At 42.2% G+C, this 16,274-nt stretch overlaps 1 protein-coding gene across 3 annotated transcripts in view; it reads left to right on the top strand.

Moving 5' to 3' along the window:
* The first annotated feature begins 355 nt into the window (after positions 1-355).
* The window catches only part of CCSER1 (coiled-coil serine rich protein 1), a 913,125-nt gene continuing 897,206 nt past the window's right edge, over positions 356-16,274 (top strand). For 2 of the 3 annotated variants that reach the window (XM_088464471.1, XM_088464470.1), the window contains exon 1: positions 356-655. In XM_088464471.1, coding sequence (XP_088320597.1) covers positions 413-655 — 243 coding nt within the window. In that variant the 5' untranslated portion in view covers positions 356-412. The remainder of the gene's footprint in view (positions 656-16,274) is intronic. The other variant, XM_088464472.1, reaches the window with a different exon arrangement.

Below are 16,274 nucleotides of genomic sequence, written 5' to 3'. Positions count from 1 at the left end.
AGACTATTTGTAAATACGTCATCTAGGTATATACAGTACATGTATAAGGAGACAGCACTGTGTTTCTAATAACAGCTGCATGAGATACATGTATCCTGATTACTAACTGCCTTGTATGAGCAGACATATGTTACTACAGTATATTTCCTCATTCTAGCAGCATTCCTCACACAGTGTCAGCTCAATAAAGCTGTGAGAGGGAAGAAGGCAGGACAGGAGTGTAACGTAATGCTAAGGGAGGAGAGGTGGGGAGGCAGAGGCAGTAAGAGGTTGATCCTGAGCTGCTGCTCGGCTTATGAGGTGGCAGCAGCAGCATTAGTACTGCTTCCACATACTGTATACACTATACACACCACATACTTGTGCCTGAGCCCAGCCTCCAGCTCCTCCCCGCTCTCCTCTTCCCCTTCACATGAATCAGCTGCCAGAGAGAGGCCACCAATCCGTCCACTTCACAACTACTCTGCTTCACCAGGCTGGCAGCACTTGGCATGGAAACCCCTGGCAGGAGGATGTTTACTATGATCAACTAGAGTGGCCAAGGAGCTGTGCGGCATTAGGAATACAAGCGCTTTGCATCACATCAGCTGGAGGAAGCAAGAGGGGATTTAAAGGAGAAGATAGCAGAGCAGTGCAGGATCTGGCATACAGTAAGGTAGCTTGTCATTGCTAATGCAGATATTTCCCTACCCTGCCTCCTCTATGCTGTACTTATATGACTTGTTGGAACAGATGGGAGTTTGTGCTATGTAGGCAAATGACCCTCAGCACCCTTCCAGGTGTCTTGCAAGCTCCAGGCCTGGTGTATATTCTGAAAACTGGTGGCAAGTGCCTGGTGCTCGGGGTGACGTGGGGTCACTGGCGATGGGCTGGGTAATCCTCAGGCAGGTGTGCAGGTGGATTGTGGCTGCTGATGTTGGTCCACGTCCATGGACTGCAGTGCTAATAACCCGATCCCCCTGTGCTGTCACACACATGCATGTGCTGACAGATCCCAGCTGAGTGTGCTGGTGTCTATACTGCAGCATGTGAGCTGGAGGAGGATGCAGGGATCCCGTAGAAAAACCGCAGTCCTTTTAAAGAGGAATTGAACATGAAAGGTTTTTATGTTCCATAAAATACTGCTCGTTTCCCCATCTGATGGGCTGCAGCACGCTTTGCTAATCAATGAATTAGACTTAACAAATTGCTTTGTTCTGCTTGTTTATGAGGCCGAAGTGTCACTGTGGGATCTGACAGAAAAGTAACTCACACACTGTAGCTGGCAGTCCCTGGGAGCTCTGATACCTGAACTTAATGTGTGTTATTCACCCTCCCCAATATATACACTTATGTCGTGCAGAGGTAGACAGCACAAAAGCACATTACTAATAAAAAATAGGATGTTATTAAAGAGTTTCCATATAAGTACTAGTAGTAGTTTTATACAACACGTGCATAGCAAAAACCATTGATCACTCCTATAGTTATTCATTAATCCTTGTGCTCTCCAAATCCATGGTACTGTATATGAGTTTATTTACAACAAAATTAATATTGCTAAACTCCATTGTTTTAGGTGCTTGTGTATAGTGTGTTTCATTAGGGATACAGACATCATGTAGCTATATACTTATACATTTACACATGAGCGCAGCTGCTTTCTAGAGGTATTCTAGTTTTGTATCAGGACCAAAATTGTAACTATTTATACATTAGCTATTTTTGTCATGGCATTCTTGATAGAATTATTGTTATTTTTATAAAGAAAAACATGTTTATTCTGTGCCCATGTCATTTCACAATAAGGGCTCTTCAGCAAATGGGCTATACACTGACATGTGATCCTCACTGCCATCACTTGTAAGCTATACTGTAGGTGCTGAATTAGTTCATTGTATAGATACTGATGACTTTTTGTCATTTTCCCTCAATAATTTATCAAAATTTTGGTTATGAGTTCTGTTAATACATAATTGAGTTATTGTTTTTTAAAAGCTGTTTTATTATGTATGTGTTTTACCGCTTCTTTTGTTTATGTAAGTATAGCCAACTGCATGTCATAAGCAGTGGTGGCTTAGTCAGAGGCTAGGAGATTTCTGACTCACTTGTGCTTAGGTAGAAAAATAAAGTGACATAGACCACTCACCTATATTTATTAATCAGACTTCTATGTACAGTATGTGGCTGGTATTATTTATTTATTAACAGTTTCTTATATAGCACAGCATATTCCGTTGCGCTTTACAATTGGAACATTAACAGAACAAAACTGGGTAATAACAAACAGATATATAGGTAGGAAGGCCCTGCTCGCAAGCTTACAATCTACTGGTATGCATTGATTACATTATTTATGTGTCTAACTTTACTGATTACAGATATGTTCAAACTGGAATTATTAAAAGCAGTTTTGATCTGTGGTTTTATGATATAATTATATAATGTTATTGAGTGATCCCCAATTGCTCCCTCTTGTCAAAGGGATTTCTGAAATCTTTAGGGAGTGGTGCAATAAGTCTGTCACATGTGGCATCTCTGCATAAACACTGAAACAGGATGACACAAAGCACATGTATATAGTGGACATCAACATGTATGGTCACTGCTTTTGTTCTGCTTTACAGGGAAATTAGGCTTGTCGGTACTCCTCCTGAATAAAGTTCGCTCTCCCTGGTCAGCCAAGTAATGGGTTTGGGCTCTGTCATCCATTTCTACTCTGGTCCACACCAATAGCACTGTACCTTGTCCTTGCTCAAACCATTGCACCCCCCCCCCCTACTGATTTTAACATATCACAATAATCTACCTCTTGAGGCAATAACTTTCTACCCAGGTGGACAATTGAATTCTTCTGCTTACAGCGATCCTGAAGCAACTGAGGCATGAGTCGGATTATGTGATCTGTGCAAATCTCTTTGGGAAGCATTAACCTTTAAATTCTACTTCTTACAGCCCTGCCCCTTTGTATGTCCTAATTAAAAAGGTTTCCTAGTCAAGCTGGGGGTTATACCAGGGCTGCTTTATGTTAAGTGACCCTGTCCTATCTGTTATCAGCTCAACAGTCTGTCCTGTGATTAGCAGGGTCCCTATAGAGGCATATCCTATATGCCTATGCCAATTACTGTACCATCTTTCTCTGTGAGACTCAGTGGAAGACTTATCTGCAGGACATCTCAGTTTCTTTAAGCTACTGTCTATTTCATATGCAGGCTGACTCTTCTCACCTCTGGCTCAGTATCTGATGACAATTGGAAGGGGGTTGGGATCTGTCTGTTTTATTGATCTGTGTGGTGATGTGTGCACAAAACTGTCTCTCAAGATTTTCAGCATAAAAATACCTCTGAAAGTTAAGCATGGCTCTTTAAAAGGGTGACATGTCTTCACAGTTACAAAGTAGAATGTACACCATCCCCACTATAGGTGCAGCATGTTGAGTTGGTGTATTGTTATCATGTGGTACACTGGCATGAAAACTCTGTATATTTGCCACTTTCAGCAAAGCCTTCTGAGAACTCATTGCTGCAACATCTTTAATAGGCACTGATATGTGGGGCTCTGCTGGTTGAGGAACAGACAAATACACACTCTCCCACTGCCCTGCTTCCCAGTCAGACTGCCCTCGGAAATCATGATGCAATATCCCTTTCGCACAGAGGTGGACTAACAACAGGACAGACACCATATATATTTTTCTCAACCGCAAGGCCCGGAGTGATTTTGGCTCTATCAGAGCCAAAATCACTCTCACTGACATCACTAGTGATGTCAGTGGGCCGGCTTCTGACGGTAGGCGTTCCCTTGGGAACGCCCCCGTCTGGGAGGCACGCCCACCAAAGGGGGCGTGCTGTCAATCAACATCGACAGCACGCCCCCTTTGATCAGACACAACGAGCGAAGGAAAGTCCTTCGCTCGTCACGTCTCGCCCATGCGCACGACGGAGCTCCCTCCATCGTGCGCATGCTCAGTGCACACCATCGACCCACTTGCGAGCGGACAGCCGCTCGCGAGTGGGTCTGAATCAGGCCCAAAGAGTTGTGCTGTACTCTTCCAGTTTGCTGTATCAATGTCGTTATCTGGGCACTTGTCAGTAGAAGGAAATGTCTTTGGTTTATATCCATCAATGTTATTCATTTGGCAGCCTGTAACCTGCATACAGCCTACAATAATGGCTTGTGGCACTGAACGTGAGTGAAGTCTGTATGACCACACCATCTTTAGTTTCTTCTGATTCGGCAAAAAGCAGTGTGGATGGGCACTGTGGAAAGCAAGCATAGAATATGTCTTCACTACATAAAGTGAAGCGTGTGTGTGTGTGAAGCATACTGAGCACAGAGTGTTACCTTGCTGGTAAACACAAGGCTGTTATGACTGGCAAAGAGCAGTATACATACATCCCTAAGGGGTCTATTTACTAAGCTTTGTTAGGAGATAAAGTGAACGGTGATAAGGTACCAGCCAATCAGCTCCTAACTGCCATTTTTCAAACACAGCCTGTGACATGGCAGTTAGGAGCTGATTGGCTGGTACCTTATCACTGTTCACTTTATCTCCTAACAAAGCTTAGTAAATAGTTTCCAAAGGGTCTTATTTTGATTGGACAATCCATATTTAACTGCTCTATTCCAATTGAAGTGCATTGTCCTGTAAGATGGAAGGTTGGGAGGTATTTCCTATTCACCACTTTTTTGCATAGCAGCACTGGTGCATGCGGCAGTTAATGGATGAGGACAGAATGCCACCTGTCCAGAGTCTCTGAGCTTACATGTTGAGAGGTATTCAGTATATTGTGAGCATGGTATAAAGAGGATGGCAAAGATGATTTTGTGTTGTGCATAGGATGTGCATAATGGACATAACTTTTGTTACAGCAAGGCTAGTATGCTGGGAGTAGGGCTGTTTATGATGGGCACAAAGATGTGTGAAATGAACACAGATATTTTTATGGTACCATCCATACCCAACAAGTTTGACAGCCTTATAGAATAAAGGTAGCCTTAATCCTGGTCCTGGGGACAGTGGACTTCCACAGTTATCATTTAAAACTGGATTATTTAACTACACATTTAAGCAAAGTGGAAAAAGTGTATACATTCTAGAATTTGTCATTTTGTGTTCTAAAGCAGCTGTTTCACTCTACACTGTATTTATACACAAGATACACAATAAAACAATATTAACACAAGCCCTTGTCTTTTAAAATGGCAGCACTATCCTGATAAGTCAGATCTATACACCACCAACTAGGACACAAAATACTTTTTTCAGTTATGAAATTGTTATGGCTCAGTCACATTATACTGTACTACATAACAAAAAAAGAATCCAAACCTGCATCAGAAATAGGCCCAGCATTTTGCTAGAGAAAATAATTGTAATACTACCAACTGTCATGTCTGATGAATTCAGGCTGACCAATAATTATAACAATTTTCCAAAATATTATTGGTCAATTAACAATACATAGATACAAAACACTCAATTTTTTAGTGATATTTCATATATAATTACTAATTGTGCTATGTCACAGACCCAGACGCTGACCCCTTTCCACTGAGGAAAAATAAAGCAATTACCATCTGAGTGGTGACTGTATTGTCAAGATTGTGGTAATATTGAAGGACATGCTCTTCTGGAGCCGCACAAACACTGCAGGTATTTGCCTATGCTAATTAAGAGCTCCTACTCCCAGTCACTTGGACAAGAGTATACTATTGGCATTTCCTCATATTGCAGTTTGCTATTCATTGGGCAGCATTATTGTTTATTAGAGAGAGATTCATACATTGTATAACTAGCAGCTTACAGTATTGTAGTTACCCTGCAGGTATTTTATAGACTAACAGTGCTCTATGATTAAAATATTATATTATTTGTCTATTTTTAAGGTTTTATTTTAATAAATTGAATTGTAATATTACATTCAATGATTTATACATTCATTTAACCAAACACTTGAGACTTTTTTTTTCTTTTTGCGTTCAACCAAGGACTGGAATTTGGGAAAATAAAAATGCATAGTCCCCCTTTGTTGTCTATTTTTGCATATTGCTAACCCACATTGATGATATTCATTATTGTACAGTGCATAGCCAATCAGATGCCGATCCTCCACTACACAGCTCCCATATGATATGCAGTACGCAGCTACTTCTGATGCCCAATATTGCACAAAGCATTATCAGTTTGTTATCTATCATACAGCGCACAGGCCTCCTATGTCCATTTAACAATACACCTCCTAACAAGCCATGACCACATGCTGACACAGATCTAATAAATGCAGCCAATGACAGCATTGCCAGCTTTTCCCCAATTGCAATTTACTGAACTGAAAAAAATTTAAGCAAATTCCAGAAGCAGGTGGAGCCAATAAAAAAAAAATGAACTAAGTGTACAAACTTATAAATAGTGAAAAACGTTGGCCGTAGGCCACATAGGTGATGTTGACAACACCAGTTTGACCATGTCACAGCAATGACCAGTTCACTGACTCTCAGAGGATCAGCACACTCACCTCCTCCATTACACAAGCAGTAGTCAACATCTTTAAAGCATAAAAAAGCTTTTAAAACAACTGTTTGTGGTGTCTAAGGCAGGGTACACACCTGAACGATTTGTAATCGTTCCGATTTCCAATCCAATTTCTCTTGAAGGCAGAACTTCCTAAATTGAGCGTACACACTGTCCAATTTCGCATAAGATTTGACGATTTGTTGAATCGTCAAATCGAATGCGCTGTACAGTGGGCTGATCGTCCGGTTGTCCATACACACTGTCCGATTGGCACCTTATCGTATGCGTTATCTTATGATTGTCTGTGCTGCACAGACAATCATAAGACGTCGCATATGACCAGCGGGAGCGCGCAATTGTGCGTACACACTATGCGATTTACACGATTAATCGTTCCAATTACCTTAATCGTGCCGATATTGTCCTGGTGTGTATGCACCCTAAGAGGGGTTGGGCCCAATATGAATGACTTCTTTGCACTCATCAAAAACTGATCCTACTTTTCTAGTTATTTCAGGGACTGAAATCCAGAGATTATGGAGACAAATTCCTCTGTCACTATTGGTTAGCATACGTCACTGCATTTTATATAACAGGTGGTGAAATACTAGATTGCTACAGGCATCATGATTGTGACAGTGAGGCATTTATTTCTAGCATTACACGGAAAACAGGTAGTAAAACCTGAATTCACTCGCCTGTCAGCCAGTTACTTCACGTTGTACAGAGAGATCTGAGTGTAGCTAGAATTTCTTTTACAGGAAGTGCTGCAGACAGGAATTCCTTATGAAGCTGCATGTGTCAAGCATTTGATACTTAGGTAAATGAATTAAGGAAACTGAATAGCTCTTTATGATCACATGGGATTAAAAAACTGCATATATCTCTGATATTATCCTTCTTTGCATTGCAAACCTACTCTTTGTGTTTAGCTGTTTCAACTGGTTACTAATAGTAGTACAACCGTACAATAGGAAATAATTATTCTTTATTTTGTTACCATGGCAGTTGTGAAGTTGCTGTAACTGCATAATTTATTAAACATTTCTCTTCTGTTGTCAAGTACTATACAAATACTCGGCTTGTTCCCCATATCCTGCAGGTATGCAGGAATTTAAATATGTACTCATTATTCTTTTCATCACAGCCTAAACATGGCTAATCTCTGAAGGAGCACTACCTGAACTAACAGTGATAACACTGCTGTTTATACTGCCTCACATTTTTTTGGACTGTTGTTGCCTTTGTAATATATGTTGAAATCAAATTGAATATAGACATGCAAAATAATGTAAACTATTTTATAATACACAACTTTATATACATAATAAGTCCTCACGTGTTGAATTCTTTTTTAAATGAATAAAACATTTTTTTATTATTATTATTATTATTATTATTATTATTATTAACAACAGTTACTTATATAGTGCGAGCACTTTTCAATTGGGAATTTCAACAACAAAATCTTGTTTCTGTATTTGTGTGAAGGGCAGAATATTATAGTTATTCCAAGTTGTGCAAGGAAAGCTCTGATTCTCCAAGTATTTCCCACATGACCCACACATGCTTTTTTGCAGTTGACACTATCATGCTGCTGTAATCTGTGTGAATATTAGTTCAAACAGGCACAACTCTACAAATCAGACATAACATCACATACAGTAGCAGGATCACATAGATTTTGCTCTAAAGCATTGAAGATTAATTACAAAGAAGAGAAACTAAAGGGACTTTGGCCCTCATTCAGTGCCGCTCGCTATTTGCGGTTGTTCGTTCTAAAACAAGGGGTGGCTATTCAAATGAACCGTTCGCTAATTGCGGTCTATTCACACCTCTAAGTCTGAACGAGCGAGCAAAACTTGCGGTTGTAATTTTGAAAAATACGCCCCCTGGCCGCTCGCATCCTACGTCATGTCCGCTATTTATTAGATTAATCGAGTACATCGAACAGCGTATGAACTGCTCGCTATTCTTGTGGCTGGTTTTTTCAACCGCTATTTTGCGAGCAGTTCGGAGTAAAAAAAAAACAAGTGACGTGGTCAATGACGCTGCTGTATTAATTATGCACTCCCTTAAAACGCCCGTTTTGACCTTTAAGCACGCCTGCGATCTAATTCCACACCCCTGTTTTCAAGCACCTTCCCCTGTTACCACCCACATACGCCTCCCTCTGTCACTCAAAATAGCAGGCATTCGCTATTTAGCGAACAAACGATTTTCGGCCGCACTGACTGGTTCGCGCATGCGTATTAAAATCCGTACGCATGCGCAGATGTGCGAACATCGGTCAGAACGAACGAGCGGCCGCTTACGAGCGGCTCTGAATCAGGGCCTTTGTTTTTATCTCAGCTACAACTCTGCTTGCTGGTTTGTGATTGCCATCGGTTACTTGGTACATGGTAGTTGTGATATTTGCAACATGTGGGATAACAGCACTGTTTAATAGAACTGGGTGTATTAAGGGCTCAGGGCCTGATTCAGAGCCGGACGCTCTGAAAGAGCACTCGCTCTGAATCAGGGCGTTTTTTTTTGTTTTTGGAGCGGCCTCGTGGCCGCTCGCATAGCTGTGGGTTACCACCCACAGCTATAGCGAGCAGCCATGATGATGGTCACGATGGTCAAGACCATAGTGACCATCAGGCTTGCGACGAGACCCTTGTGGTAGGGTCTCGTTCATCGCAAGCCCCAGAGAGCTTTCGGCTCTAACAGAGCCGGAAGCTCTCCACTGACATCACACGTGATGTCAGTGGGGCCACCCTCAAACGGCAAGCGTTCCCTCGGGAACGCCTCCATTTGGGCAGTCACCCCCCCGGCCCGCCCATCAAATGGGGTGAGCTGTCACTCAACATCGACAGTTCGCCCCCTTTGGTGCGAGACCCGGAGCAACGGATTGCCCGTCGCTAGCCGGGTCTCGAGCATGCGCACTACGGAGCCGGCTCCATCATGCGCATGCGCTGTGGGCCACCATCGATCAGGTTGCGAGCGCTCAGCGCTTGCGACCGGGTCTGAATCAGGCCCTCTGTTCATAAAGGAGTGAAATGCCTTGCTTCACTGATAACAGGGCCTTTCACCTTTTCGTACTATTCTGAGAAGGTTCTTCAGAATTGGCCCTGATTTGGGTAAAAAACGCTTCCCCATGGGGAGAGGGTGTCAGAGAGAAATTGAAACAAAATGTTCTGGGCTGTAATAATGGGATTTGCTGCAGATGGTTCAGTGGCAAACACAGGATTTCTAGAGGGGGGTTTCCAAATGCTTGATTTTAGAGTGAGTGTGGCCAGTCCATGAAGAGGGCATAATTAGTACTAAATCAGCTTTAATATGCGTAATACAGAGTGTATTATGTCATGTTTCCAGCGATCACTGTAAGCCATTAAATGCAGCAGTAGGGCCATCCTGCCTGGGCTGAATGGTTTTATTTCAGATGTGGGCACCACATGGTCTATAGCAGGGTACCCCTAACAGTGCATGGTTTCCAGATCTCGTAGCTCGTCCACAGGTGTATTTATTACTGGCTGACACATGTTAAAAGATTCACAGATGGTGCTAATTATCACTATCATTTGTGATACTGAAAAATATGCAGCACTCGTAAAATTCTATTATATTACTATTTCTATTGTGGTCATGGTGTGGGCTGGGGAGTGTGGTTTCCAGGCAACCGGAACCCCTCTGCGTTTACCTATGTGGTTTGCACTGTTACCCACTCCGACACACACACACGCGTGCGCGCATTGCCATGAACTGTTGAATCATCATGTTCATACAGATTACAGTGCCCATCCATTTCCCTTTTGCGTTATACAAAGTTGTCACACATACAGTATAAAAATAATTCTTAAAGTAATGAAAATTATATCTGAGATGAAATATGTGTAATTTTTGGTGAGTGTCAAGTGTTGCTATAGTAAGGAAAACACACTGATCATGGGTGTCTAATGATATTTCTATTTACATATTATACTCATATGTTATACCATTTGGAAAACCTATTACAAAGTAAATAAAGGTTAGGTCTGCAGGGCATTATTGTTAATTAATATATGCAGTGTACTGTAGGTCAGTGATAATTGAACAACCATCTTTACTTTCGTTTTGTGTCTTACATGGATACCTGGATCCTAGGTTCTCAAAACATTGGATCTGAATTATATCTGCTCACACACTTACTACCAGGGGCATAGAGAGCCACGCGGGGCCCCGGTAAAGAGGGGGCGTGGCCTAATTTCAGAAGGCGTGGCCACGCCCCCCTGGAAAAAAAAAAGATTTTTGAGGCGCTGCACGCCGGGGAGGGGGCGCTGTGAGCCCCTCAGCCCGGCGCAAAGCCAGTGGGGGGCGCGATCAGTGTGATCGCTCCCCCCTTCAGGCATAGGAGATTGCTGTGGCTGCTACTTAGCAGCCGCAAAGCAATCTCCCGCTGCAGCCCAGCACACGCTGTGTGCTGGGCTGCTGCAGAGGGAGGAAGTGAGGGCGGGGGCGCTGGACCCGGGCCCCCGCCGGGGCCCTCTGGAAGCCTGGGCCCGGGTAAACTGTACCCGCTCCCCCCCCTCTCGGCGCCCCTGCTTACTACTATGCGCACACATGCAAATTCTACAAAAAAAACATATTGATATTGCTAATAACGCTATTATTTCCATACACAATAAAATATTCCCAGAGCTAATCCTGAGTTACTGAAATAGTGTCTTTCACAATGAAGGTGCATACACACACAACGATTTTGTAAATTAACGATTTTATTAAACGATTTTCATTCATTTTTTCAAGGGAAAAATTAACGAAAATTGTTTACTAAAATCATTCATTTACTAAATGTAATGAACAATTTTTTGAACTACAAATGATTTTTGCATATTCCCTTACTGAAAATCGTTGAGTTGGTTAGTCTGACTGAACTACAAACTACAAATGTGAACGCGCATGAACTATAATCGTTCATCATTTTAACTTAGAAAGTGAACGATTTTTTCAACGATGAACGATAATCGATATCGTTTATCGATAATCATTAAAAAAATCGTTGTGTATGTATGCACCTTTAGTTTTTATTATCAACGACACCTTTCTTTGGGTATAATGTCATACCTACTATAAATCTTGTATTAATATTAAGTGAGTACAGATCCTTCTTTTCTGATTACCAGAACTTTTTTCATAGAAGAAAAGTGCAGATCACAATGCACTTTTGACAAGCGATTTTGACAAATGACTCTTCACAGAATAAATTATGCTCTGCCACTATAAAAAATAAATTAAAAAACCCATCTTTATGCTAATGCCGCTACAAAGCCATTCCCTGGTGTAGATCACTGTGTCTGAATGGAGTGAGACGCCCACTGTCAGCATCAGTAGATGCTGAAATACCGATCGGTGCATCACTAGAAGCACCATCGGTCACATCATCACGCCGCAGCCATTTTCCCGGTGACCTGCACATGCTCTATAGACTTTGGACACACTTTAGTTCCCAGAGTCTATCAGTGCGGCGCTGGCCGCGCTGCGCTCAGTACGCTGCTGGCTGCTGGACTGAGAGGAGGGGGCCCATGATGGAGACTGCACACGGCCCCCCACACCTCATGAAACACCCCTGATTCAAGTCACCAGTGTACACTAAAAGTTCTTTACTGTGAAATTGAAATTGAAACATCTACTAAATAAGGAATGTATTTGTTAATGAAATTATAAAATACCCAAAGTCATTAAAAAGTTAGAGCTAGCTATACTAATAGTGCTTACCTGTATAGAAATAAACTTCTTTGGGCAGGAACAGGTTGTACTTTTATTTATACATAAAACAGTATTGCAGTTTACAGGTTGTAGAAAGAAACTTAGGAGTAAATTTACTAAGAATCGAGTTTGGTCAAGTTTTTTTTTTTCTCAACTCACTTTGCTTCACCAAAACTCGGGTGAGTTTAACTGAAAGTGAGTTTTCCGATGATGAAGCAGATCGAGAATTCTTCCCCTATTTGCGAGTTTAGATGAGATTACTCACCCGAGATTGCAGTGTTTTTTCTCTGCCAAACTCACCCGAACAAGTAGCCTGCACATATCAGTGAGATATGTGCAAGCTGCTTGTGTGTTGCACCTGTAAAAAAACAGGTTAAATGTTTTAAAAAAAAACTACATAGGGCCCTCCCTCCAAAAGCCTAACCAGCCCCGGACTTGCCAGCCAGTACTTTTTCCGAAAATAACAGGGAACAAAACGAGTATCGTTCCACCGTAATTTTGGAACCAGCACCAGGCTGCAGGGCCATTCCTGGTTTTAATTATAGGGGGGGAAAAATTGCGTAGGGGTCCCCTTATAATTAAAACTAGCACCGGACCAAACCAACCGAGGTGTAATGCCACAGCCAGGAGACCCTTTCACCGGGGCTCCATGGCCAAAGAATTACAACCCCAAGCCGGTCAGGCCAAGCCGGGGATCTCAGGGGAGGTGGGGACCCCCCCCAAGAAGAGGCCCCTCCCCTCTACCAAATCTCCAGGCTTGGTCTGAAGCCCAGGGCTCTTCCCCGCACCCCTGGAACATTGGTTACGGGGGTAATAAAGTGGTAAATAAATGTAAACTACTGGGAACTGTCAGAAGCCGGAGCCAATCAGCGGCCGCTAACTGTAGAGCAGTCGCTGATTGGCTCCGACTTCTGACACTTTCCACGTGGGCTGGTCAGTGAGTCAGGAGCCAGAGCCAATCAGCGTCCGCTCTTGCTGCCGCCTCCTGACTCACTGATCAGTCGGGAGCTGGTTAGCGCTATATGTAGTCACACACATACAGCACTAACCTTAGTAAATGGTTCGGGTGTTCGGAGACCAGCGCGATGGAGATTAGTATAGGATCTTTATCACAGGTACTCGTTATGGATTTTTACATTGGACAAGGGGACGTGATCACATGGCAGCAGGTAAGTATGTGTGTGTGGGTAGGTGTGTAATAAACTATTACTTGTCATGGTGTGTGTGTAGTGTCTTTATTTAACTATATATTTTACAGTGGAGGTACGGGTACCGGACGCCTGCTGGCACTTGTGATTCCACAAGTGCCAAATGGCAAACATGTTGGCACCTGTAATACAAAAACTTCACAACCTTTGGCGCTGCCCCTAATAGCAGCAGATAAGATCAAAACATAAGTGACCGACTTATTAATACATGAATGCAAACAAAATTGATCTTACAAATCCACACTATGAGTTGTTCCAAAAGATATTTCAAACTCCAGACGATTTCAGTATGTCAATCCATATGCAAGGAAAAAACATCAAGAGAAAATATATTGTAATAATGTTCAATGTTGGATTTTCATACCCCAGATGTGGGTAATGAATGAGATATCATGAAAGTCCCAATCCAAGGAGATCTTTAAGAATTTCCAAAGTCCTGTTACGAACACCCCAAACGTGATTGATGTTTCATAGGGAGGTGCTTACATGTATGCTTACTTTTGTAAGGTATGATAAAAGAACGTAGCAGTTTCTTTACTGTCTCCCATGCGTTTTCACAAAGGATCCACAGAACAACATATAATTTTGGTCCAAAGAATCCCAAAAGAGACGGAGGTAATCACAAAAATGGCTATATCACCATCAATTTATTAAAAACACATAAAAAGGACATATGCATACCTTATGTGCACACCAACAAGACACTTTTTATCCTATGAACATCACCTACCCATTGTGACCCATATTGCCTACATAGTGGTATTCCCGGGATCCATCTTCCGCAGTAGCTCATGTTGGTGTATGTTTCTGCCAAACTCGCAGATCAGGAGGTGGTCTATTTGAAACATCAATTTATCAGTGAGTTTGCTACAAACTCACCCCAGATTGTAAACTCGATTCTTTGTAAATTTGCGAGTTGGAACTTTTTCATGTAAAGTACTTCCTAGTTTGGCTGATGATGAGTTTAGTCAGGCTTGCAAACTCACATGAGTTTTAACAGTGAGAAGAGAAAACTCACTTCCAAACTCACACCTGTTTGGTCTTAGTAAATTTGCGAGTTTGAAAAACTTGCATGATTTTTCAAACTTACCTAAACTTGATTCTTAGTAAATTTACCCCTAAAAGTTCCAAATAATACCTTAAAGTATCTCCAGCTTTAGTTTAGGACATTAGGGCAGTGGTTCCCAAACTTTGTTTTCACGGCACCCCTAAGCCAAAAGTTTGTTATTGAGAAATTTAGAATAAAATGTAGTGAAGTAGTAAAGTGCAGTAAATTGTGCTGACCTGTTTTCCTTAGGGTCAGTTATGTGGTGGTCGACAGGTTTGAGGTTCTGTTTTTCCACATATTTACACTACATTGACCATAAATAATTTGATTTGGTGCTGGACAACCAACCTGAGGCACCCCTGCAAGTGTCCCGAGGCACCCCAGGGTGCCACGGCGAACAGCTTGGGAACCACTGCATTAGGGAGTCTATTTATTATTGAGGCTGCAGGAAGTGTTGCTGCATATTGCAAAGCTATACACTGATGTACCAGAACTATTTAAAATGCTGGGGCTGCTCTGGGTGGAGAAGCACCATCTCAATAAAGCGGCAAGCAAATGCAGTGTTCATTCTAGCACCCTGCACCTGTTAAAACCCAAGCAGTTCCTCTTTCTTGTCTGGGGTGTCGCTCTCTGCTCTGGTGCTTCTAGCACACAAACTACCGTATCTCAGCCGTGTGTTGCATCAGCTTAGGGTGCTAGAAGCACCAGAGCAGAGAACGACACCCCAGGCAGGAAAGAGGAACTGCATAGGTTGTAACAGGTGCTAGAATAAAGACAAGAGAAAGCACTATGTACATGTGGATGTTTGCCTAGTGATGTGACATGGTGAGGATCCAACAAAGCCTTTCCATCTTCACTGACAGGTTAAGCCAAAACTATCATAAGATTGTGTTAGTTTGCAGTGAAGTGCTTTTCACCACTTGATAGATTGACATAGTTTACTTTCACAATATATGGGGACAGCACTGACATGTGAGTTATTGCAATTTCTGCTGGATTAACCTCTTCATAAATGGTGTAAAGCAGTGACAGAGCCTTTCTTCCCTCAAAACAACTGGTTTCACTGGAGTTTAGCTTTGTAGTCTCTTGATATATATATACCCATGGTACTCACACAGGTCTATTCATGGTTTATCACGATAGTGTAGTTTGTATCTATCTTGCAGAAGAGTTGTCAAATTTGAAAGATACAAGTTTCATATATTGGGGCCTATTTAGCAATGATTGCAATATAGGTATGACTACTTTCATCCAATATCGACACAATTAATAGCTCTTTTCACTTACCTTTCACAGGTATTCTGCAGAAATCCTTTCAAGGGCAGCGCTTGCATAAGCAGGCTATCCCTGTAAAGTCTCCACCGGCTTTCTATTCATCCAGAATTTCCTCCCCTGTCCTCTCTTGTACATGCCCTGACCTCAGTTCGGGCATGGTGCATATATAAACACAAGAGGGGAGGAGAGTGGGAGGAGTTGCAGCCGCCTGCAGGGATTAGCCGGAAAAGATCCTTCTGTACCTGCGGTTTTGTAAGAAATAAGGATTTTTTTGCAGATAACGCCACATTCAGATGGTGTCAATTATGTTTCTCTGCTTGCTGCATAGCAGAACAAGTTAAGGATGTATTCATTATCACTTCATTTCTACAAAAACAGGTGAAAATATCCATTTTCACCTACTTTTGGAGAAATTAAGCATTGGGGCCACTCATCATAAAGGTAACGCAGGGCAGGAGATATAACAGCATACCTTTTACTCCAGATGTGGCCCGCTGTCCCCATATAATAGTATGTGGTC

The sequence above is a fragment of the Taudactylus pleione genome, unplaced genomic scaffold (assembly GCF_031769625.1).
Source record: "Taudactylus pleione unplaced genomic scaffold, aTauple2 ptg000055l, whole genome shotgun sequence".
Lineage (NCBI taxonomy): Eukaryota > Metazoa > Chordata > Amphibia > Anura > Myobatrachidae > Taudactylus > Taudactylus pleione.
The sequence above is the reverse complement of the archived record's forward strand: the minus strand, read 5'-3'. Positions and strand labels throughout refer to the sequence as shown.